Genomic DNA, 25,059 nt, shown 5'->3' on the forward strand with positions numbered 1-25,059 from the left:
TAAGCTACATGTATCACTAGCAACACTCATGGCAAAACTGAATCTCATGTTAACAATCTGCCAGGAACAATATTTAGCAAAAGTAGAGCATGATAATGACAAGCTAGTGTACTCCATAATTGCAACCAGAGGCATGAATGGATAGATCAATATCACATCCTCAAAACACTCTTACTGAACTACCTCAAAATTTGCATGGATCTCATGGTAGGAACATGGCAACTTAGCATCAAAATGTAAGAGGAAATGACTTGGCAAAATATTCCAAGTGTCTGGAAACAACAACATTAGGAATCCTACTTTGCATGCTTGTGCTAGTCAGCACATAGCTCACAAAAATACAAGACATGCACCACTGCAAAGATGGCATGATGGAGCTCATAAAATATGTAGGCATCATGCTCATAGGATGCACACACAAAATGCAACAAAAATGACAAATCATCAAGTTCTGTTAAATTCCAGTAGACAACATCATATATCACTTTTTCAACGAGGATTAGGGCATTGATATGGACAGTAACATGCATGCAAATGCCACTAAGATGAAGAGCATCACGAGACGTACATTTTGATATATCATATGCATGATTCGGAGCACCGAGCACAGAGATATGGCATGATGACAAGGGCACAAAAATATTGGATTCCAGGGACTTGGTAGAAATATTATACCTCTCGGTGACGAAGTGGGACGAGGAGATCCAAGCGGGTCCGTTTGGATGGAGGGACATGGCCGTGCTGGGTCGGCGCGGAGCGGGACGAGGCAGAGCGGGATGGCGCGAGCGGCGAACGGGGGCGTCCCGTTTGGGTCGACGAACGGCCCGGGGCGGACGAACCGGTGCAGATCGGCGCCGGAGGAGGTAACCGGCCGGCAACGACGCGAGCACGGCTCCGGCGTGCCGAGGATGCCGGGGACGGGCGTAGGTGCGCGGATCCGGCGCAGGGGAGGCCCGATCAGGCAGCGGACGACGCGACGCGAGGTTGCCGGAGGAGGAGGTGGTGCTCGCCGGAGCTGGCAGCTTCGGGCGGTGGCGCTGAAGATGCGGGGCGGCGCGGTGGCGGGTGAGCGGCGGAGGCGGCGCGGCGAGCGGCGGTGGTAGCGCGACGGCGGAGGGCGCGAGGCGACGGCGCGGGCTGCGCGGGCCAGGCGGCGGTGGATGGGCTCCGCGGGCCCGCGATGGGCTCGGCGGCGGGGAAGGCGCGAGAGGACAGGTGGCGGTTCCTGATAGGAGGAGGGCGACGGCGGAGGTGACGTGTCGCCCCGGGATTGGTCCGGGCGACGTGGTTGATGGCGGTGGACATGTCCGGCGGCGGTGAGGATTTGTTCGGCGGCGCGAGGTGGAAGGAGGCTAGGGTTTGCACCGCGAATTTCGGGGCAAGGGACATATTTATAGGTAGAGGGAGCTAGGAGAGTCTAAATGAGGTGCGGTTTTCGCCCACATGATCGTGATCCAACGACGGAGAGCATGGAAGGTGTTTAGATGGGCTAGTGGGCTATTTTGGAGGGGTGTTGGGCTGCAACAAAAGAGGGCTTTAGCGGTTACCCGGTTAACCGTTGGGGCATCAAACGACCTCCAAATGAAACGAAATTTGACAGGCGGCCTACCGGTGATGTACCAAGGCTACTCGACAAATCTCGGCCCATTCCGAGAATGTTTTTCTCCCGCTCCACGAAACGAGATTAGAGGGGTGCAAGGGTGCATGTGGGAGCGTCGGATTGCGAAACAGACAATGGGGAAAATGACCGGATGCATGAGACGAACATGAATGCAAATGAGATACACATGATGACCTGAGATGAAATGCATGACATGAACAAAATGCAAAACGAAAGACAAAAACCAAACCATGAAGGAAATATCATATCACATAGCCAGAAATGGCAAGAGTTGGAGTTACAGATATGGAAAGTTACATCCGGGGTGTTACAGCTGCTCTCCTACATAAGATGTAGGTCCAAAGTTCGAAGCCTAGTAAGGATTTTGCGCGCTTCCCTTTTTCTTTTTAACATCGCCGCGCTACTGTACAACAAATAGGGGCGCTCGCTGCATCGCCCATTACTGCGCCGGCCCAGTCGCGGGGTCTCTGCGTGCGTCGCGTGGTTGTTCGACGCGAAACGCGTCGAATAGGAGCTCTCATAGAAAAGGTAAGAGCACGAGAGATATAACTCAAAACGCTTTTTTTTCTTTTTAACATCGCTGCACTACTGTACAACCAACAGGTGCGCTCGCTACAACACCCACTATTGAGCCGGCCCAGTCGTAGGGTCTCTGCGTGGGTCGCGTGGTTGTTCGACGCAAAACCCGTCGAATAGGAGCTCCCATAGAAAAGGCATGAGCACGACACGCGAGATATAACTCAAAACGAACCGGTACGTTCACTTATCAGTGGCAGCCTTCCGTAAATTTGCTGAACTCTTCCATTTTTAGGAGCTGTGGAGCGCCACTTTCCCCGCTCCATGATTTCTGACTGCAGCTCGCTCCGCTCCACGTTACCAACTCTGGGGAGTTGTCATATTCGGGTCGGCTCCACCTGCTTCAAGAGCGGAGTTGTGGAGCAAAGGAACTCCGAATAGGCTCTTAATAAAAGCTTCGTGAGACTGTCTTAAAAAACACATGAGGTGGTTTAAAAAAAACACGTAGGAGGTCGTGCAACGTGGATCGTGCCAATTGGCTGCCAGACGTGGCGGTAACTGTACCGGAGATCCCACGCGCCGTTGAGTCGGGCACTCGGGCTCCACTAATCCATAAATATCGTGCTCCTCCTCCCGTCGGCGGTACGTATCTCCAATTCTCCACCGATCGAAAGCACCATCGAAAAGAAGGCCACATCCAATCGCCTCTTCAATCAAGGTAACTAATTAATCCTCCTAATCTCTCTGCCGTTCTTCCCGATCGATCGCATAGAGTAGCTAGTACTTTGTTTGCGTTCAAGTTTTCTGAGCTATTACTTTACATTAACTGAGCTAGGTGTATTGTGGTTCGAGAATTTTCTAGATCTTCTTTATCATCACTCGTCAGGGTACATTAGGATCGATCCAACACGCAGTGAAACTGGCGATCTGTGGGATTTTTTCATTGTCTAATTTACAGAACAGATAAACTGTTTGCATATCGATGATTCCTTCTACGCTATGCCACCAAATCAGTTGTCGATGTGACCTGTACTAGTACGATGTCATCCTATCATCATATAGTATCATACTCCAGTAATTTTGCCCTTCAGATTAACAGATAAACTCCTTGCATATCGATCAGGTGCTTCTTTTCGTACCTTCTAACTTTTGATCGGTTGCTTGTTGGTTGACTGAAGAAACTGAAATCTTCACCAGATATTTCTAGATGACCACATCTGTCTCATGTTTCTCATACCAGTCTGTTTATGATGTTTTACCTGTTAGTTGGCTGACCATGTGATCCTAAAATCTTTTGTCTACTCCTTGCAGATGCAGATCTTTGTGAAGACCCTGACTGGCAAGACTATCACCCTTGAGGTGGAGTCATCAGACACTATCGACAATGTTAAGGCCAAGATCCAGGATAAGGAGGGCATCCCACCGGACCAGCAACGCTTGATCTTTGCTGGCAAGCAGCTAGAGGATGGCCGCACCCTTGCTGACTACAACATCCAGAAGGAGTCGACCCTCCACCTTGTCCTCCGCCTCCGTGGTGGCCTGTGAGCCTGCCTGCTTGCTACATGATGCGCTGTGTGCATCGTCCATCTTAGTTTTATGTTGAAGTTGAGTAGTCATGGATGTTCATTTAGTTTGTTTGTAGTGTCTTCAATCAGTCGTCGAACATTGAACCAGTCATTTTGTTTAAGGGAAAATTATGCTATAATCTGTTTGCTTTGATACTGTTCTGTTTATGTTGGAATTGTTGTGCCTTGTTTAATGCCTGCTTCGGGTGCCAAGGCGGCTCTATGATTAGTAACCGTATTTGAAACTTAGTCAAACCGAGTCGATTCATGGGTGGCAAAGGCATGCCTTGATTCTGTTTGTATCTGCTTGATGCTTTATTTTGAGTCAATAAAATTCACTCTTTGTCGAAAACAAGAGCAATGCGCTGTAGCCAGTGCCCACCTCGGCAGCAAGAACAGGCAAAGTGGCGCAGGCAGCACAAAAATGTGAGATAATTAACCAAGACCAAATTCAAATAAGCCGGAGCTGAACATAAGACGCTTTTGTGAGATATATTTGAGAGCACGTCTCAGATAATGTGATTCTCCATGCATAATCTCTTTCAGAGTTTCAACATTAATTTCATGTCAAAGTTTTAGCACCATTGTGTATTTCATGAGCAGAACATATTGAAGCTCACAAGCTGAGTGAAGTAACAACACAAACATGGTTAATAAAAGAAACATATGGACTCGATACGAGATGGAGCACAAATCTGAAGTCTAAACCAGCGTGCATGCATGCATGTTTACTGGAAGTTGATCTTGGTGCCGTGAGCCTCGAGCACCTGCTCAAAGTCGGCACGGAGCAGCACCCTGACGACGGCGAGCGCCTCCTCCTGGCTGCGGATGTTGGCTTGGGTCTCCAGCATCTTGGCGAAGGGCCCGTTCCACTTGCCCGTCCGGTTGGCGCGGATGATCTCGTAGGACATGGTGTCCCAGTGGTCGATGTAGGGGAGGTGCTCGGGCGCGACGCGGGACTCGCTCTCCCACCCGCCTCTGACGGTCTCGTGGATGGGCTGCAGCCGCTGTGTTTCGCTTAGCATCACCTTGAGCGTTGCCAGCGCGCGCTTGACTGGCTCGACGTCGGCGACCGCTGCCGCGGACGGGTCGTAGGCGGAGAGCACCCGGGCGGCCTCGATCATGGCCTGCCGTCCCAGCGGCACGCCCGGCAGGTTCGCGAGGCCGCCGATGAGGTCGTCGTAGCTGCTGCCGAACGGGAGCGGCGTGGACGTCGGGAACAGGTGGCCGAGGCCTGGGAAGGCCTGCCAGTGGCCGCCCCCGTTGGCGAAGCCGGCGAAGGAGACGTCGTGGGTCTGAAAGGCCACGGAGGCGTTTGGGGGGCTACTGCCATGGATGTGCAGGACGATAAGGTCAGGTCGGTCGCCGGCGGCGGCAGCAGCTGCTCCTCCGTGGTTGCTGCTGCCGGCGGCGAGGGCAAGTATGAGGAAGAGCAGAAAGGTGGTCATGGCGAATCTATGGGTGGGTCGATCTATCGATCTCTTCTCTTCAATGAACTGAACAATGAATGAAGTAGTCTATATAGCTTAGGGTGGCGGTGGCAACGCACACCCATCGCACTGCACACCTGATTTGCTCCTGCCTGCTATAGCTAGTGCAACGAAAGCAGCGTGAAATGGCACAACAAGAGTGTGACTTACTGCCCATGCTCCAACCTGCAGCACCAGCAGACGCGTGCTTCAATTCCAACCTCTATCTTTTGCATCGCAAGGATGTGATGAGCACTCCGTGATTTGCTGAAATCATCGTATATCATGAAAGATCAAGCAGAACATTCATGACCAAAAAACACAACATTTTCAGCTGAAAAAATACAAAAATGTTGGTGGAATTCTAATGATAACATGGCTAAAATACACAATTAGAGCATCTACAGCTAGACGCCTTAAGCCGGCCTCAAATGCCCGGGCAGACAGACCTGTCAGTGACCGGTAAAAAAAAAGGCAACTCACATGGGTGCCTCAAACCGGCCTCAAACGCCCGGATTGTCTGGTGCCCTTCATATCCAGCCCAAATGCATGGTAGATATAAGGCGGCCAGGGCGCGTCTGCCATGTCAACCCGGCCCACTTCGACCCCACAAAAAACCCAATCTGAAAACCCTACAGTAACTTCGCCCCGCTTCGTCTCTTCTCCTCCCCTTCTTTGATTCGGTCTGGTAGCTACTCCAATCCCATCTCCGGCGAGCATGTCGAGTTCGGGCAGCCGCTCCGACGGCTCCATCAACGACAGGGAGGAGTTGGGCCGCCTGAATTGTGATGGAGCGGTCGCGGGGTGAGCACGGTGGGCCAGTTCCGGATCTGCTCCCTCACTGCTTGCCCACCGGTGTAATGCCTATGCCGGAGCCGGCCCCTCCCGTCTCGCACACAGCTCCACGTGGGCGTCTCAATCCACGCCACCTCCGTCATCCACCTCGCCTGCCGGTCGCTGCTCGGCAAGGGCACCGGTGGGTTCTAGTGCCCGCTCCGCCGGCGCCATTGACGCCCCCCTGCCCCCCCGATATCAGAGGCGCGCACTGCCCGCCGCGAGAGGCACCGGACAAGGAAGATGGAGGCAGTGGAGCAATCCGTTCGCCGGTGCCGCGGGTTGCCGATGAGGAAGAGCGGCTCCTTGCATGGGTCTATCGCCGTTCACTTATGACCGTGGAGACGAACGCTCGCCGGCTCCAAGGAAGAACACCAAGCACTCTGGCTAGCCATTAAGCAGTCTGAGCGTGAGGCTGCGAAGGCAGTGACAGAGGCGGTGAGGGTGGCCAAGCTGAAGCGCAAGCAGGACTGGGCTGTCTGGCGTTTAAAGGGCTGCATCGTCATCTCCTCTTCTTCTTCCGATGAGGACTCCGACTCCGACGATCCGCCTCCTGCCGCGAACGCCTACCCCAGTGTCGGTGACCGAAAGAGCAAAGGGCCAGCGAGAAAGTAGTGAAGCTCCGCCGTCTTTGTCTTTAATTTTAAGTTTTTTGTAATCTAGTTTAAACTTGTCCTTCTTTTATGTGGATTATGTGAACTTGGCGTTCTTTTGGATATTTGTTGGTGATCTTTTGGTGATCGGAATCTGCATTTCTATTTCCCTTCGATGATCTACATTGTTTAGTTCTACGTTGCATGCTTCAATACGGATATCGGGCACCAGGTATGAGATACACAGATGTGGATGACATGATTTAAGAAGTATCCTGTGAGTGCCGGGCAGAGGCGGAGCCAAGGGGGGGGGGGGGGGGGGGGCGAGCGGGGGCCAGACCCCCCTATCGATCGGCCCCCCTCAACGACACTCAGCGGGGACTACGTTGGATTCGTAGGAGGATTTGCTGCCTAGTTTGACATCTATTCCGAATTTTTTTTTAGGGCAGTCTATTCCGATTATCTGGTCATTAGCAAACACCTAGGCCTGACACCTCTACAGTACGTACTGTTGAATAGCCCAAGCCCACAATTGATAGCCCACAGACCATGTATATAATCGGCTTGATCTGCTAGTCTGCAGGCCCCGATTGGACCAGTACACACATCGCTTTGCCATCTGTTTGGGCAACTTCATCTCGATCCTTCCGCCGCCGCCGCCACGTAGCTAGGCTTAATCGAGCGGTAGACCATCAGCATCAGTGACGACCTGACGAAGGTGCGGATTCCGTGCGCCGGTATGAGTCTACCACATGCTGATCTACTAATTGGCAAACATCTCCGCCTCTCGGTTCTCACAGCACAGCTTGTGTGCTTGTCTAATCTCAACGTGAGGTATGCAACATAGATATATTATTTTACATTTAGAGTATACAAACTACTTCCTCCATATCAAATTACTTGTTTTAGATTTTGTCTACACATGAATGTATCTAGACACGGTTTAGTATTATAAATACATTTGTATCTAGATAAATTTAAGACAAGTAATTTGGGACTAAGGTTCCACTAGTTAGATTCAATTACAAATTGTATACCCGTTTTTGTACTAACTAGAAGTCTAGAATTGCATAAAGCATGAGGAAGAAGAGACCACCGATGACTAACAATTGAAGCCATTTCTTTTAACCACTCGGTCTACTAATCAGAATGCAGAGCGACATGTATATATATTAGAAGTGAAATCACTGCAAAGTTTGACATTTGATGGTTTGATGGGCCTGTTGTGCGTAGATATACATCTATCTAAGCTAATAAAAATGTAGCTATTTCAATGTAATTGCAAGAGGAAAATTAACTTTGTTTGTTTGATATCGACGCTTATTTAAGAATCGATATACTTTGGCCCTGCATTTCTTGCACATGCATTGTCCTCTTCGCCCTCCTATGTTCAAATCCTGGCTCCGCCCCTGGTGCCGGGGCGCGTCCACGGGCGTTTGAGGGCCCTACCGCTTTTTTTATTTTCCATTTGTCTAGGGTTTTCCAAGGGGCGGTTTTCTTTTGTTTCTCGGTGTTTTCCCCGCTGTTTTTTCCTTTTTCTTTTCTTTATGCCATCTTTACTTTTTACTTTTGTTAATACAAACAAATCAGTAACAATGTTGTAGATTTCAGCTTTTTGTCCCCTATTCCTTGACGGCCACGGTAAACTTTCCCTTACAAGCTTCGTCGGCGAGCCCGTGGATTCATCTCTGTTCTAGTTTGTTTTCCAGAATTCGACCCTCCTTGAGTTCATCCATTTGGACATAGCCAACGACGCCCCGACATTGATTCATGTCGTGTCCTTGAGGCAGGGAGGTTTGGATATTTTGTTGTGTGGTGAGATTTGGTGTCAGGTGCTTCAGATCTATTCAAGTGTTCAATGACGACAACTGCGATCCGGACTCCGCAGTGTGGTTTGGTCGCCAGCGATGACCTCGCCAGGATGTGCCATTGACAAGTGGGCTCGACGGGTCAGGAGAGAGAGAGAGAGTTTCTAGGGTGGGGTCCACCTGTAAGAGAGTGAGGTTTTTTCCTAAGGGTAGGTCCCACATGTCAGTGGCATATGCACACAAGGGCAACTATGTCCAGAAAACGTCCATCTGACGGTCAAACCACTTTGAACGGACGAAAATGGCACGGAGGGGTATTTCCATAAGGGCACCAGACGGAAGAGAGGTAAAGTTGAGCACTGCTTTTTTAGGGGTAAAGATGAGACCAGGCGGAAATTAGGGGAAAAAAAGGAAATGTCCCTTTTTTTAAAATCGGCGAATTTTTTAAATTCTTGAACTTCGTCAAATCTATCAGAAAGTATGTACTCGTTTTTTTTCAACTCACCGGCTGCTAGTTGTTTTTTGTGAGGAGCCAATGGAAAAAAAAACTAGTGATGCGAGCGAGCACTATCGGGCCCGGCCTAGCATGTGATATACCTACATTGTGCCGCAAACGGGGCCAGATTTGCATCAAGCACTCATTGCTCCAAACGTATTTTTAACAGTGAGGTTGTTAGTCAAATGGTGATTTTTAAAGAAGTCGCTTGAAATTGTGGTGGTTTTTGACAATTTACTCAGAATTTGGTGAGAATAGGCTGTCAGGTCCAACCAGTGTATGTGGTACGCTTGGCAATGCTTTTGTTCTAGTACTGGTAGATTTATCAAATAATAGTCTTGTTGCACTACCAAAAACTGAAACATTCCTGTGAGCCCAAACCCGACAGGAAAATAGGGTTTACCGACAGGGAAAGTATTTCCTGTCGGCCAGCCGTCAGGGTTAGTCGTCAGGCATAGCTTGACAGGGAAATTTTCATATGCCTGTCGGCTGGCCGCCAGGAACATTATTCCTGTCGGTTTTCATTGTTTCTCTGACGGTTTTGGACTCACAGGGATACATAGTCGTCAGGTTTGGCAAATCGTGTAAATTGCATATCCCTGTCATTCATAACCGCCAGGAAAAAATGAATCCAATGAACAAAAAAAAAATCTTAACATTGATGGTCTTAGACATAGCTATTTCATTACTCTGAATGTTTAGAATAGAGAAACATCACTATCAATAGCTTCCATCAACCATGGAGTTACAAATTCACATAATTCGGATACAATTCCATCGAAGTTGCATACATGAATCAAAGGACAATGAAAACAGAGGCGCAACATCTAAAAACACTAGTGCATCAACTAAACATTCACAGCGTGAGACCTCTTTTCATAATGTTTTGTTACAGCTTAAGTTGCAAGCTTCTCTTCAAGGTTACCCTGCAGTGGACATAAATGAACTTGTAAAAAAGTGCAAGTGTCTCGCATAAAAAAAGTGCAAGTGTCAACACTTTGCTACAAAAAGGTATCAAGAAACAGGAACAATATCTATAAGATATAATAAGCATAATCAATCTGATATCTCGGTTTCTCGCAATAACAGTGGCATATATACCCAACTTGTTTTTGTCACAGCAAAGTTACCTAATTTATCAGCTATACGGAAAATAATGGAGTAATTGTTCTAGAGTAATATCTCAGATTTATACAAACCATGCAATTGAAAAAATCCATTCAAATGGCAACCTAACCACATGCTTCTGGATTAGTTAGAACAGCTAACAGTCTGAATAGATGAGATATTAGAGGATTCTTGCAAGTCTGGCTCAAATCACAGTACCAATGTAAATATTCTTAAGTGCAACTGCTCAATGATGCATAACCACAAAATTTTATAATAAGAAAATAACAAGGAGTTAAGTCTACCCATTTCAGATGTTCGAGAAAAATGGGTAAAGTCGTCATCATCTCCATAACAATGAAAACCAAAGCATTATGAAATTATTCAATAATGTAACAGCAGGGAACAGTAGCTCTTTATTCAGAAGAGTATGTATAATTTCTTGCCTTTATTGATTACCTTAACTTCTTGCTGCAGCCTCCTTGTTGTGCTGATCATCTTCCTTCCATGCAACAGATCAATTGTCCCTAAATCATAACAGAATGAAAGAGCATGAAACCAAAAGGTATTGACAAACAAAACTAGATAATACATTTTTACAGTACTGCATGGTTAGACAATAAAGGACCCCAAAGAAATAGAAAGAGGTTGTCTGCAGATTAAACCAACATAGCAGCTACTGGCTCAATAATGTTGATCTCATGATGTCGGGCACACTGAACATAGCATGGTCTGTTTGAATGTACACCAGGCAACTTGATTTGACAATTAATAATGATAAAAGTTTGGAGACGAGGGTGAGAGCAAAAGTAAAAATACCTTGATTAGAACAAAGGCTCTTGCATCTCTCGTAGATCCCAGATCTTGAATTTTGCTCCTACTCAAGATGAATTGCAAACTAGAAAACCCAGACCTCAAATACATGTTGACCAATATTTAATTTATAGGTTGATGTGCATACAACAACAAAATATTAAAGGGAATAGCACCACTTAATTGGGACGAATAATATTCAATTTCTTGACATTGAGTGATAACCTGTGAAGTTTTTTCAATTCTTCCTAAATCCAAAAATAATGAAAGAGATTAAATCAAAGGGTATGGACAAACAAATTAGAGAGCAAAACTGTTACGTACTCGATAGTCAGACCATAAAAAAATCATAAGGAAATAGAATGGAAAGTAACATTAGGAGTTTAAGACTGAACAAATATAGCAGCTACTGGCTCAAAACAGACTAGATGATCTTGAGCATACTAGACATCAAATGTTATTGTAATATATAGGAGAAAACACGCCATACAATTATTCATTTTAAACTTTGGAAGGGTGAAAGCACAAGTAAAAAACCTTATGCGCCATGTGTCCCGACACAAGACAAAAGATAGGTTATGTATAGAACCTGCTAGTGACTTTTTCAAGATTCTTATTTACTGCTCGATCTTGAGAAAATTAACTGGGTAACCAATCTTCACTGTTACTGCTTACTCAATAGCTTCAACTTCCGATTACATGTTGATACACAACATACAAATATTGGAAGGGGTGACCCATGATTACAGAACCAGAAAAGAAGATATGCAGAGCTATATTTGAGAAACCAGTGATATATTAAATGATAACAAGCATGCAGTATTGTCCATTACCTTTACAATTAACAGTTGGACTCTGTTTCCCTCCTCTGAAGAAGTGATTTTTTAGGAGTCCTGCAACCTGGAAGATGAAAATCAAAACATATCACAGACTTTCTAAAAGCAGTTGTGGTTCTAGTACTAGTAGAATCTCTTGCACACATACGGTTGCAGAGGAGAGACATCAACTACCTTGCCTATTCAAAACCAATGTCTGTATAAAGCCATTTTCTTCTACCAGTACCCAACAAATGAGGAAGGAGACAATTCTCGTTATTTTTCTGGTGAATCCAGTTGGGGTACTCACATATGAATTTTATCAGGAAAAGGAAACAAATCCTAAAGAAGGGAATACAAAAAAAATGGATCTGGAAGGGTGGTACCTGGATGGAAAGGGGTGGCACTCGAACAAGGATTCGATGGCGCGCAATCGACTGACGACATCGGCGGGCACTTTGACGACGACCCTCTGGAGGTAGAGGCGAAGTTGACGGCGATATTCCGAAGGCGGCCATTCCTTGTTCGGCAACCCAGCGAATATAGCGAATGGGGCGGGCGAGAGGTTGGAGGAGGCGCATCCGGCGGCGAGGGATTTGGGGCGCAGCAGGTTGGCGACGGATTTGGTGCGCATCAGCCTACGGACGACGAGGGATTTGAGATGCCGCTGGCTGGCGGCGGCCAGATCTAGGATTTGGGGGCACCGCTGGCTGGAGGCGGCCAGATTTGGGATTTGGGAGCGCCGCTGGCTGGCTCGGGTGGGGAATGACTGAGCTTTTTTCACTGGGGCTTTTATTCCAAGTTTTCCAAACGGTGAGCGGCAGCCCAAAAATTAGCTCGATCAGCGGCGGGACGGGCTTCGTTTTGGCGCGCGTGGCTGAATTCATGGCGCCAAACATGGGCTTCACTTTCGCTGTGGGTTACCCACGCCAGGGATATTGGTTAGTCCTGTGGGCCGGGCCGGGACCGACAGCAATATAGTTTTTTCTGTGAGTTTTCACCCGACAGGAAAAGGTATAACACACAGGAAAAATCCAGTTTCTGGTAGTGTTGGAGAAATCCCTAGTTTTGGAAAGCTACTAAGCCTACTCCGACTAAACCTTGCGTATAATAATCTCAAGGTGTCGTACCTCGAAGTTAGTGTGCTTAAACAACTCAATTCACTATTTCTCTCATCTAACAGACTTTCAGGGAAAATCCCCTAATAAGTTTCCCCTGAAAATACCCTAACATCGACTATGTCTGTTAGGTTTTCACAAAGCACCCAACATCAACTGCTACAAGCACGCTGCTGTCAGCTATGCGCGGCTACCGCAAACTACTCGATGCTACAGCCGACGCTCGAGGACGACATGCCGCTGCAAGCCCACGCTTGGGGACGGTGTGCTGCTGCATGCGCGCCGATACTGCAACGCCATGTTGTCATGTCCATCCTTACCACAGCAGCGGCCACGTTGCAGAAGCAGCGCCTCGCCGCCCCGTAGCAGCGCCGCGCAACACGATTGGCGGTCACCGTCCTGCTTGCGGCCGACAAGCTGCTCGTTCGGCTCAGCATTGCAACATGACTGATATTGCGGCCGGATACAACATGACTGATGTTGCGGTCAGATTGCCACGTCACCTATGTTGCAGCAGCTGGCAGGTGGCCGCTTGATCACATTCATCCAATGGTTCTCGACCCTGCCGATCTTTGTCAGCAATCAGCCGGCAGGTGGATAGCACATTAATCTTTTGGTCATTTTGTATAAAAAAGCAACGCGGTTATGATTTCACATTACAAGCATCACGGTGTATGGAAAATCTAAGGAAGTTACCACATTACAGTTATTATGCAACATAGAATGGCCACACGCCTTAATATGATCTTCAAACTTGCTCGCACATAGATGCACTTCTAAAAGAAAAATGGAAAGATAAGCTGACGAAAGCTAACGTACATAAATGCACTTCTAGAAAAAGTCTCCTGCCAACCAGTCATACCGAATACTGATGATGGTCACAACACCATCAGTGTTTATTCAGAAACCTAGCACCATCATCACAGAACCTAAAACCTGAAGTACCAATGCAACAAAAACTGACTTGCTCCTGATGGATAGGCTTATTCAGCTAGCGCAGAAACCTCTCCATAACTTTCCCTTGCACATTTTCCACCAGCTCTCTGGTTTGATCTTCTGTCTGTAGAATTCACAGTCTGCGAGTTCAGGGTCTGCACCCGCCCTCAAGACACGATCTCTCACAGTTCTTAACAGTTCATCTAAAGCCATGATTTTCCTCACAAGAGAGTTCTTCTCGTCCTCAATGTCAATGCAAAGCGAGAAGGCCTCTATCTCGGCAACATTTGCGCCATCCTTTATCAAAGCTTCTTTATATGATCGTAATGCTTTTATAAGGACAAACGACTCCTTTCCTGTGATCTCAGAACCATCTTCGACACTGTTTCCAGTAACCTCAGATTTTGAATCCTCCTATGACAAAAAGGAAATTCCGTGTAAATAAAAATGCAAGTTTTTGTGCACAGAAAATATGTGCAAGGCAATAGATTCTGGCGATTCTAATCATTTTAGCTAGCTTTGACAGAAGCAATGAAAGTGAAATAAATTACTGATACACCACTGCCATCTAGAACCTTTAAAATATACTGTTATTATAATACGAAAGCAATTGAAAAAGTAACAGTTAAGATTTGATGTAATTAACAACGGTTATTAATCAGATTTGAGTGTCTTAATTACAAATCAAACTAACATAATGGAATAAAAAAATAATGTTAAGATTATATGGAGTTAACGAGTGGTGAATGTTTAATTGGATTTAACACCCCTAATTAGAATCCTCACGAAAACACCCCTAATTAGAAACCTTTGGATACAAACACAAGGCGACGTATGTTTTTCCTAGAGTGCAATATCTATAGGATACAAACTCCTATCCAATTGTAATCATCTTAACATTATATTTATTTTATTGGAGAATAGAAAAAGTGTTCAGACTTAATAAAAGAAATGAATGTTCAAGATTCGATGATTAAAAACACATCCATTCTTGGGTTCAAGAGATTAAGACAAAGAGTTGAATAGCACTGCTATAGGTCCTCTACTACGAGTTACTTTGACTAAAACCGATAGCATATCTTTATAGCAATATAATCACACATCATTGGATACAATTTATGGACCAAACATAAGAGGGAATCCTTAATTACCACCATGGTCACACACAAGAATAGGCTGGCTTACCGAGATGTATTCCATAAAAGGAGGCCAGACCGAGTAGGGATGGACTGGGAAGATAGGCTGCTTTCTATTCTTAAGATGCTGCTTCAGCTCCCCTGTTTCCAGAGACAAGGACAGGAACCACTCAGGGGATTTGAACTGATGCACGTAATTTCTCCATGGGCGAATTGCAAAGTACAAAAAGCCATTGAAAACCGTCATAAGCCGCACTGAGATTGTATCTTTCACTGAACAGTTGGTGACATCCATAAAGCGAGTGTACAACGGGAACGTCTTGTGCAGCACAAATCTCTCAATGCCGTCATCGCTGGCTGTCCAGATCCAAAGGCTAAACGTGCATTCCTTCTCATTTACGATACAGAGCTTCCCATCATTGATCTGACCAATCTGAAATGTTTGACGTACCTTTCTCAAGGGCGGCGGCAGATCCATTCGAGAGAACTGAAATGTGTCTGTGTTGAGCACGAAAATGTACTCGCTGATAGCCACCCCGTTAATGGACTCGCATTGCCAACATATAAACCCATCCAGCACGGTGCTAGCTGTGCTCCTGAAGCCCTGAGGCGGCAGCGTCGCGATCTCCGGGAAAAGCTGCCACTCCATGGTGTCCGATGAGAAGACAGCAACGCGCGCGCAAGGCCGTGAGTAGTCGTGACGGACACATACCACACGGGACGGCCTCTGATCATCTTCGGAGGAGAATGTGTGGAACCGAAGGATGGTGCCGTCGGGCAAGTCGTGGTGCTCCTTGGGGCGGAGAAACAGGGCCATCATTTGGGGGTTGTACCAAACTCCCTGCATGGTGCTCCGGTGTTTGATGGCGACGGAGCCGTTGTAGGCAATCGAAGGATCGGAGAAATTGACCACCCACTCGGAAGTGTCATCGTCTTTGAGTGGAGTGAATCTGGCGGAGGAGCGCCGTAAGGCCGGGAAGGCAGTTATTGTGTGTGAGAGGAAGCGAGGGAGGAGCGGGGCCGCGTGGAGCGCGATGAAGCGGCGGCGGAAGGCGCGGGACGAGCGGACGGCGCCGAGGAAGGCGTGGCAGGTGAAGGCGGCAGAGGCGAGGCTGGGGAGGTCCGGAAGGCGGATGAGGATCTCTTGGAGCTGGTCGTCGCCGAGGTCACTTATGGTGGTGGGAGCGGGTGGTATAGGGTGTTCCGGCAGCGGCGACGATGGGTGGGAAGCCATGGCTGACCGGCCGCCGAGCTCAAGCGCCGCTTGGAAGAGGAGTTTGGAGTTGGACTTTTGAAATGGAAGTGGTTGCCGGAGTAGGGTGGTAGTCGACGAGAGAAGAGATTAATAAGTGACCATTGCGGTTTGTGTTAGCGAGATAGAGGGAAGGAGATAAGCTTCCGGCGGCGGCGACGACGGGTGTGCAACCATCGCTGACCAAGCCACCGCATGTATAGCTACCACGTCTAACACCCTCCTCCCTGCTCCTGCCGTGTGCTCCGTTTGGCTGCTTGTATTGCAGTGCCTCTACTAAATAAGTCCATGTACACGTGAGAGTTAACACGGCATATGCGCGGGCAGGTGCGGTGAGAGCGCGGACGCACCGCGTGTTGGGCGAGAGACCCACACGGGGGAGGGGGTTGGAACTTGGAAGTCCGGGCACGTCCGCTGGACATAAGCCATTTTGCTCCCTCCAGAAGCACAAACCTTAAAGTCGGAACCCTATTTCATGCATAGTAGGTAGATCATACGGGATAACATAAAAACATAGCAATTCGGACATCGACATAGTTGCTTTTTTTTAGAAAAGAAGGATGACCCCCGGCCTCTTCATCTGGGCGATGCATACGGCCACTTTATTAATTATTCTCACAAGACCTTACAAAGCCATACAACAACAAGACTAAAGCCACCGTCTAAGCAACAACTGTCGCTACACCTATCCAATTGATAAAGGGACGCAGATAGTCTGGGCCTAATACCAAACAAACATCACAGCCAAACCTAAACATCTAAGACCTGAGGTCCCAACTAGGACGCCTGCCGGGTATGGGGCACCTACCAGTCCAGCGCACTCCTCAACCAGGACGCCTGCCGGGTATGAGGCCGCCGTAGTCACCTGCCACCAATCCATCTTCAGAGCTGTACTGTTGCATGTACCATGCCAGGTCTCTCTGCCATCGACGCCACCACGACGCCCGACAGCGTCGTCCTCCTGCGCGAGTCCATCCTCCCACAGCGAACTCCGAATCTGCACTGCGCCACGCCGTCAAGATCCGTCGCCATCAGTGTGTAGGATGAATCACCACTCCACCAAAGAATCCGTCCTCTGGTCCCTCGATCATGTGTGTACCTCCAAGAATGACGCCCCCCAAGGGAGGAACTGTTGGAAATATGCCCTAGAGGCAATAATAAATGGTTATTATTATATTTCTTTGTTCATGGTAATTGTCTATTATTCATGCTATAATTGTATTGTCCGGAAATCGTAATACATGTGTGAATACATAGACCACAACGTGTCCCTAGTAAGCCTCTAGTTGACTAGCTCGTTGATCAACAGATAGTCATGGTTTCCTGACTATGGACATTGGATGTCATTGATAACGGGATCACATCATTAGGAGAATGATGTGATGGACAAGACCCAATCCTAAGCATAGCATAATAGATCGTGTAGTTTCGTTTGCTAGAGCTTTTCCAATGTCAAGTATCTTTTCCTTAGACCATGAGATCGTGCAACTCCCGGATACCGTAGGAGTGCTTTGGGTGTGCCAAACGTCACAACGTAACTGGGTGACTATAAAGGTGCACTACGGGTATCTCCGAAAGTGTCTGTTGGGTTGGCACGGATCGAGACTGGGATTTGTCACTCCGTGTGACGGAGAGGTATCTCTGGGCCCACTCGGTAATGCATCATCATAATGAGCTCTATGTGACTAAGGCGTTAGTCACGGGATCATGCATTGCGGTACGAGTAAAGAGGCTTGCCGGTAACGAGATTGAACAAGGTATTGGGATACCGACGATCGAATCTCGGGCAAGTAACATACCGATTGACAAAGGGAATTGCATACGGGATTGATTGAATCCTCGACATCGTGGTTCATCCGATGAGATCATCGTGGAACATGTGGGAGCCAACATGGGTATCCAGATCCCGCTATTGGTTATTGACCGGAGAGGCGTCTCGGTCATGTCTGCATGTCTCCCGAACCCGTAGGGTCTACACACTTAAGGTTCGGTGACGCTAGGGTTGAAGAGATATGTGTATGCGGAAACCCGAAAGTTGTTTGGAGTCCCGGATGAGATCCCGGATGTCACGAGGAGTTCCGGAATGGCCCGGAGGTGAAGAATTATATATAGGAAGTCCAGTTTCGGCCACCGGAAAAGTTTCGGGGGTTACCGGTATTGTACCGGGACCACCGGAAGGGTCCCGGGGGTCCACCGGGTGGGGCCACCTATCCCGGAGGGCCCCGTGGGCTGAAGTGGGAAGGGAACCAGCCCATAGTGGGCTGGGGCGCCCCCCATGGGCCTCCCCCCTGCGCCTAGGGTTGGAAACCCTAGGGTGGGGGGGCGCCGCACTTGACTTGGGGGGTAAGTGACCCCCCTTGGCCGCCGCCCCCCACCCTAGATGGGACTTGGCCGGCGCCCCCCTCCCAGGGGGCCTATATAAAGGGGGGGGGGGAGGGAGGGCAGCAATATTACAGCCTTGGGCGCCTCCCTCCTCCCCTGCTACATCTCTCTCTCTCGTAGAAGCTCGGCGAAGCCCTGCCGGCATCCCGCTACATCCACCACCACGCCGTCGTGCTGCTGGATCTCCATCAACCTCTCCTTCCCCCTTGCTGGATCAAGAAGGAGGAGATGTCGCTGCACCGTACGTGTGTTGAACGCGGAGGTGCCGTCCGTTCGGCACTCGGTCATCGGTGATTTGAATCACGGCGAGTACGACTCCGTCATCCACGTTCATTGGAACGCTTTCGCTTGCGATCTACAAGGGTATGTAGATGCACTCCTTTCCCCTTGTTGCTAGTATACTCCATAGATGCATCTTGGTGAGCGTAGGAAAATTTTAAAATTATGCTACGATTCCCAACAGGAACGACACCAGAACGCCGCCGTCATCCGATCATCCGATCTAGGGTTTCCCTCGGAGGTAGCAGAGAGTGGCCTTGAACTTCTCCACAGCGATGCCTTCAAGAAGGGAACGATGCAGATAGCGCCGCCACCGCCGGCCTTAGCAGACGCCGAAGGCAAGTTTTCACTTAGATCACTTCGAAGGGATCCAACTCTCGTGCACGGGCCGCCGTCACCACCAGCACCACCAGGCAGAACCCTGGAGCACCGGCAGATCAGCGAGCCGCCGACACCACCGCATCCAGATCACCGGCCACGCCGGGCCACCGCCATCCCCCACGTCGTCCGGGTCAGAGATGGAGCCGCCGACCGCGCACAGGGACCACCGCCGCCTGCACACGCCGGACCGCCGCCGAGAGCCCAGCGCCATCCACTGCTTCCCGAGGGCCGCCGCTGCGCGCCCCGAGCTGACTCCCACGCACACAGGGGAAACCGCTAGCGTGAGCCCTACCGTCGCCCCCAAGCCTGCGCCGGCGCGCCCCGCCTCCAGCGCGCTGCCAACAACCGCCGCGATCCGCCCGCGCCAGATCCAGCGAGTCATGGGAGAAGAGATCCCGCCGCCGCCGACGCCGACCAGGGAGGGACGAGGACGCGGCGGCGCTAGGGTCCCCCCGGTCGCCGCGCAGGGGCGACACGGGAGGACACAGGAGGAGTCGGGCACATCGACATAGTTGCTGTTGTGATCAGAGGAGGAGGATGAGGAATCCCGCCATGCGGCGCACTGCATGGTTCTGCTCCGCCGCGAGCCGCGCGGCTCTCTCCGCCGCCACCTTCGCTGATTCCATGACTGCCAAACGGAATGCCGATGTGTTCTTACGACCTTGACAGTAGGCATCGGTCTCTGTCGAGGTGTATGACCACTGGATTATGAGGTGGAGCACCTCATCGTCATCCTCAGTGGGCGGCAGCGGCTCTAGCGCACATCTGGACGACCAGCAGCCGTGCCTCGCTCCGCCCTACGTCGCTGCCTTCATAAGCACGACCCACCGTCTCTGACTACTGCTGTCGCACCGACGGGCTGGGGGTTCTGGCACCAGCACCAAGTTGCTCCCAGCAGGGGCAAGCCCTGGCGGTACCGGGCGCCGCTGCTCGCGCTGCCGCCTCGCCATGGATGGCAGAGAGCGCGCAAGGTGGAGTTGAGCTGCCAGGAGGATGAGATGCCCACCCACGATGCCGGGGACGCATCATCGAGGAGGAGCTCCCGCCCCTATCTATCCGCGGGTGCCGGAGCACAAGGTCCTCCTCGTCTTGGTCTGATGAGCTCGACGAGTCGGTGTTGGCCAGCCGCACCCAGTTGGTCTCATCGAAGCCGGAGCCAGCCATGGCGGAGGGGGCGGATGGGAAATTGGGTGGAAGGGGAGGAGATGGAGGGGAGCGGAGAGGATGAGAGGACTGAACCGGACTTGGGTTTGACTAGGTTTCCTCCTCCGGATGTGGTTTTTGTGGGGACGATGGTGGGGGCGGTGTGGGCCATAGCAGGCCGATCCGACGTGGCGGGGGTATCCGGGCCTCCCCATATCCGCCCCACATATGGGATGGATATGGGGGTTGCCAGACAGCCGAGGCGTTTGGGCTTGATGTGGGGAGGCCGATTGGGTGGCAATTTCATGTCCGAGCAGTGACCGGGTAGCCTGCCCGAGCGTTTGAGGAGGATGTGGGGGTCCGATTGTAGATGCTCTAGTCCCCATGTGTTTGGTGCATTGATGTTGTACCAGATTGGATAGGGGTACATGGGCAATACATCATGGCACTAGACGATGGTAGCTCGTTCATGTGGGCGCCCAATCTCCGGTAGAAGTTGTTGAACCTAGCATGACTCCGCAAGCAACCGCTTGATATTCTGCTTCATTGATAGAGCGTGACATAGTCTCTTGATGCTTGAATGGCCAGGAGATCAAATTGTCGCCAGTTCATGGCTGGTCGGCGTGATTCCAAGTGGAACGGCTGTAGTTTCTAGGTAAACTTCCATAGTAGCAGGAGATTGCTTGGAGTCAAAGGGGTTGGCATCAACATCTTAAACTTGGTCATTTCTCAGGCTAGGTTTTGTCATCGTGGTATGTAGACCTTCATCGGCTACAATAGAAATCTCTTTCTCCTTGGCCACATCGATGATGTCTTCTTCCACAGCTTTGGGTTTCCCTTTCTCTCGGGAATCTAGAGAAGGAAGATGTGTACCACCAAAGGAAACAACATCCAACTCAAGTGCTCTTTCAGGCTTCTCTACTACACAAGCGGTTGAATGGGGGACGTACCTCATAGCTAGAGCAACCCTCTGTTGGGGAACATAGTAATTACAAAAAATTTCCTACGCACACGCAAGATCATGATGATGCATAGCAACGAGAGGGGAGAGTGTCGTCTACGTACCCTCGTAGACCGTAAGCGGAAGCGTTATAACAACGCGGTTGATGTAGTCGTACGTCTTCACGATCGACCGATCCTCAGCACCGAACGTACGACACCTCCGCGTTCATCACACGTTCAGCTCGGTGATGTCCCGCGAACTCACGATCCAGTAGAGCTTCCGGGAAGAGCTTCGTCAGCACGATGGAGTGGTGATGGTGATGATGATGCTACCGACGCAGGGCTTCGCCTAAGCACCGCTACGATATGACCGAGGTGGATTATGGTGGATGGGGGCTCCGCACACGGCTAAGAGATCAATGATCAATTGTTGTGTGTTCTAGGATGCCCCCTGCCCCCGTATATAAAGGAGCAAGGGGGAGGCCGGCCGGCCCCTGTAGGGCGCGCCAGGAGGAGGAGTCCTCCTCCTAGTAGGAGTACTCCCCTTTCCTACTCCTACTAGGAGGGGGAAAGGAAGGAGGAGAGGGAGAAGGAAGGAGAGGGAGGAAAGGAGGAAAGGGGGGCCGGCCCCCTAGTCCAATTCGGTTTGGGCTAGGGGGGTCGCGCGCCCTGCCTTGTCCTGCCTCCTCTCTTCCACCAATACTTCTTCTCCCGTATACTTCTTCTCCCGTATTCCCGTAACTCCCCGGTACTCTGAAAAATACCTGAATCACTCGGAACCTTTCCGATGTCCGAATATAGTCTTCCAATATATTGATCTTTACGTCTCGACCATTTCGAGACTCCTCGTCATGTCCCAGATCTCATCTGGGACTCCGAACTACCTTCGGTACATCAAAATACAAAAACTCATAATACCGATCGTCACAGAACTTTAAGCGTGCGGACCCTACGGGTTCGAGAACTATGTAGACATGACCGAGACACGTCTCCGGTCAATAACCAATAGCGGAACCTGGATGCTCATATTGGTTCCTACATATTCTACGAAGATCTTTGTCGGTCAAACCGCATAACAACATACGTTGTTCCCTTTGTCATCGGTATGTTACTTGCCCGAGATTCGATCGTCGGTATCTCAATACCTAGTTCAATCTCGTTACCGGTAAGTCTCTTTACTCGTTCTGTAATGCATCATCCCGCAACTAACTCATTAGTCACATTGCTTGCAAGGCTGATAGTGATGTGCATTACCGAGAGGGCCCAGAGATACCTGTCTGACAATCGGAGTGACAAATCCTAATCTCGATCTATGCCAACTCAACAAGTACCATCGGAGACACCTATAGAGCGTCTTTATAATCACCCAGTTACGTTGTGACGTTTGGTAGCACACAAAGTGTTCCTCCGGTATTCGGGAGTTGCATAATCTCATAGTCATAGGAACATGTATAAGTTATGAAGAAAGCAATAGCAATATACTAAACGATCAAATGCTAAGCTAACGGAATGGGTCAAGTCAATCACATCATTCTCTAATGATGTGATCCCGTTAATCAAATGACAACTCATGTCTATGGTTAGGAAACATAACCATCTTTGATTCAATGAGCTAGTCAAGTAGAGGCATAGTAGTGACACTATGTTTGTCTATGTATTCACACATGTATTATGTTTCCGGTTAATACAATTCTAGCATGAATAATAAACATTTATCATGAAATAAGGAGATAAATAATAACTTTATTATTGCTTCTAGGGCATATTTCCTTCACCCTCATGGGTCAAGGAAGGGAAGTTGCAAACTTCTCCAAGATTTAAAAAATCATGATATTGAATGAAAATCACTTACTGTTGGATGGTGGGAATGGCCTTCTTCGGGCAGGGCACTGCTATGGATTTCGTTGGCTTGCCAACAACTTTCTTAGCAGGGGCCTTGGGAGGAGCCTTCAGCTTCAAAGTAACATGCTTGACTCGGGCTTTCTTGGGGACCCGGCTAACATGATCATCTTCAGTCGGATTGTGCCTTTTCTTGCACGGGTTCTCCGAATGAACATTTACTGGGGGACAGGGCGTCGATTGCACTTTGTCATCTGAGCCTTGTTCCCCTTCCTTATGCTAGTTTTGAGACCCCTGTCTTGTGCCACTTTTCGATACCTCCTCATTCGGAGAAGGAACGAATGAGTACAAGTTGCAGAATTCCTGCGAGACCATCCAATCAATCAGTTGTTATTTCAGTCAGTTTACAATTCAATTGGAAGATAAAAAATGCTTTCAGTTGAAAGATAAGCAGATGCATTTAGTCAGGACATACCAGCAGAGCTAGTTCGGAGGCATTGAAGGGGCGCACGCTGCCTTCCATGCGATGGTTATCTCACACCATCGTCAGGTGCCTCATCTTTTCTTCAATTTTCTCTTGGGAAAGCACATGGGGATTCACTTGGATGGGATCATCAATCCCCCTATATGTCTACATGGGCCTCTCTCGGGCTTGAAGCGGTTGGATTCGACGGCTCACCCATGCAGTAGGCAGATCGTCCCGAGCAGTTATTTATCATGAAGCACACCAAATGCCTTCATCAAATGTTCCGCTTCTTCTGTTTCCGCCTTGGTGAGCCTTGGATTCCACCAGGACAATTTCATGACTCGACCAGAGGTGTAAGGAGGCAGGCCAATCTCCCCATCCGGCATGATCACATCCTCACAATACAACAAGTTTTGTTGCGGCATTTTTATGGTGTTAAGCCACTTCATAATTCATATCAAAGTAACCTGCGGTTTTCCTCATTTGTAACCCTAATTGACCACACTACTGTGTAGTGTTGGCAGGTGGATCAATTGGGCTTGGAATTGAAGGTATATCTCCATAGCACACCCAATCCATTTCGGTGCCAAGATAGTTTTTGCAGAATGAAACGAAGCAAGACATATGCTATGGCATTTGGGGGAAGATGATGAAGTGTGTATTATGGAATCGGAGAAAAGCTCTCAAGAATGGATGGGGCAGAAGAGAAAAACTGCAATCTAAATGGGTGGTAAGTAGTACTCGTTCGCCGGGGCGTGGATGCTGCTACATCTCGTGGGTATCGGGATCCTCCACCCTTGCTCCACCAAGAGCCCTTCGTCAGCGTACTTAGTGAGCACCTCTCCTACATCACCTTCGATGGCACCCATCCGCCTTGCCTCCAACTGGCGGTAGCGTGGTCGAGAAATACGCGACAACGATCTTCTACTACTCGAGTTTGCGGGTTTGGTCGCTGGCCATGGCAACCACGGAGGAGAATGCGAGCGAAGGTGTGGATTGAAATTGGGGGCAACATTGATTTCACTAGAAAGGATGAGGACTGGGGAGTGCTTTCCCTTATTTTGCAAGGGAGCAACAACCATCGCACAATCCAAGCCACACATCCTAAGATTCAACCATACATGTGTCGGCGACTCGGGTGAGATTTTTGGGCAGTGGACGGTTCACGCACGGTAACCCAGGCGACATCAACATACCTCTCTCAAATATGCGGCGTTCAAAACAGTCAAAGCATGCGAGCGGGAACCGAGAAATTTGCCTGCATCAATGTCACACCATAGTCCCATGAACTTCACTCCTGAATATTTTTGCAGCACGCAAGATAGGTTGTGATGCGTTCACATTAGAAATCAATCAGTTTTCTTGCAGTCAAACCAAACCCGAAACCCGACTAAAGAAATCCCGAGTCAAATGTTCCGCTCAAATTTCACGAATAGATCATCCCGAGTGAACTTTGACTCGGTACACACCAGTTCTACAACTTTAGGTGCTGATGATTTGTCTCCCCGAGATGGCCAGATTAGTCGGACACACCTTGAAAAAGGGGTG

At 49.2% G+C, this 25,059-nt stretch overlaps 2 protein-coding genes and 2 long non-coding RNA genes across 5 annotated transcripts; 1 reads left to right on the forward strand and 3 right to left on the reverse strand.

Moving 5' to 3' along the window:
- The first annotated feature begins 2,795 nt into the window (after positions 1–2,795).
- Positions 2,796–3,878, forward strand: LOC123497400 (uncharacterized). Its single transcript, XR_006671102.2, has 2 exons — positions 2,796–2,855; positions 3,449–3,878. It is a non-coding gene; the product is annotated as an uncharacterized lncRNA (long non-coding RNA).
- Positions 3,879–4,430: 552 nt separating this feature from the next.
- On the reverse strand, positions 4,431–5,150 carry LOC109766297 (60 kDa jasmonate-induced protein-like). The gene has a single exon (XM_020325064.2). The coding sequence runs from the start codon at positions 5,148–5,150 to the stop codon at positions 4,431–4,433; it is 720 nt and encodes a 239-aa protein (XP_020180653.1).
- Positions 5,151–9,582: 4,432 nt separating this feature from the next.
- Positions 9,583–12,399, reverse strand: LOC120973758 (uncharacterized). 2 transcript variants are annotated; one of them, XR_006670629.2, is made up of 5 exons: positions 12,024–12,399; positions 11,656–11,722; positions 10,829–11,070; positions 10,469–10,536; positions 9,583–9,828 (listed from the first exon to the last, which is right to left on the reverse strand). It is a non-coding gene; the product is annotated as an uncharacterized lncRNA (long non-coding RNA). The 2 variants fall into 2 exon arrangements; XR_012203357.1 differs by having other exon boundaries at positions 10,829–11,722.
- Positions 12,400–13,742: 1,343 nt separating this feature from the next.
- LOC109766291 (uncharacterized) lies at positions 13,743–16,061 on the reverse strand. The gene is made up of 2 exons (XM_020325055.1): positions 14,877–16,061; positions 13,743–14,105 (listed from the first exon to the last, which is right to left on the reverse strand). The coding sequence occupies exons 1-2, from the start codon at positions 16,059–16,061 to the stop codon at positions 13,743–13,745; spliced, it is 1,548 nt and encodes a 515-aa protein (XP_020180644.1).
- Positions 16,062–25,059: the final 8,998 nt, after the last annotated feature.

This window comes from Aegilops tauschii, chromosome 2, assembly GCF_002575655.3.
Source record: "Aegilops tauschii subsp. strangulata cultivar AL8/78 chromosome 2, Aet v6.0, whole genome shotgun sequence".
Lineage (NCBI taxonomy): Eukaryota > Viridiplantae > Streptophyta > Magnoliopsida > Poales > Poaceae > Aegilops > Aegilops tauschii.

What these genes read in the sequence shown, in the direction of transcription:
- LOC109766297 (XM_020325064.2), bottom strand. Translation starts at nt 5,150, where the DNA reads ATGACCACCTTTCTGCTCTTCCTCATACTTGCCCTCGCCGCCGGCAGC.
- LOC109766291 (XM_020325055.1), bottom strand. Translation starts at nt 16,061, where the DNA reads ATGGCTTCCCACCCATCGTCGCCGCTGCCGGAACACCCTATACCACCC. An exon ending in CTTTTATGGAATACATCTCG is followed by an intron (nt 14,106 to 14,876) that starts GTAAGCCAGCCT and finishes TTTTTGTCATAG; the next exon opens with GAGGATTCAAAATCTGAGGT.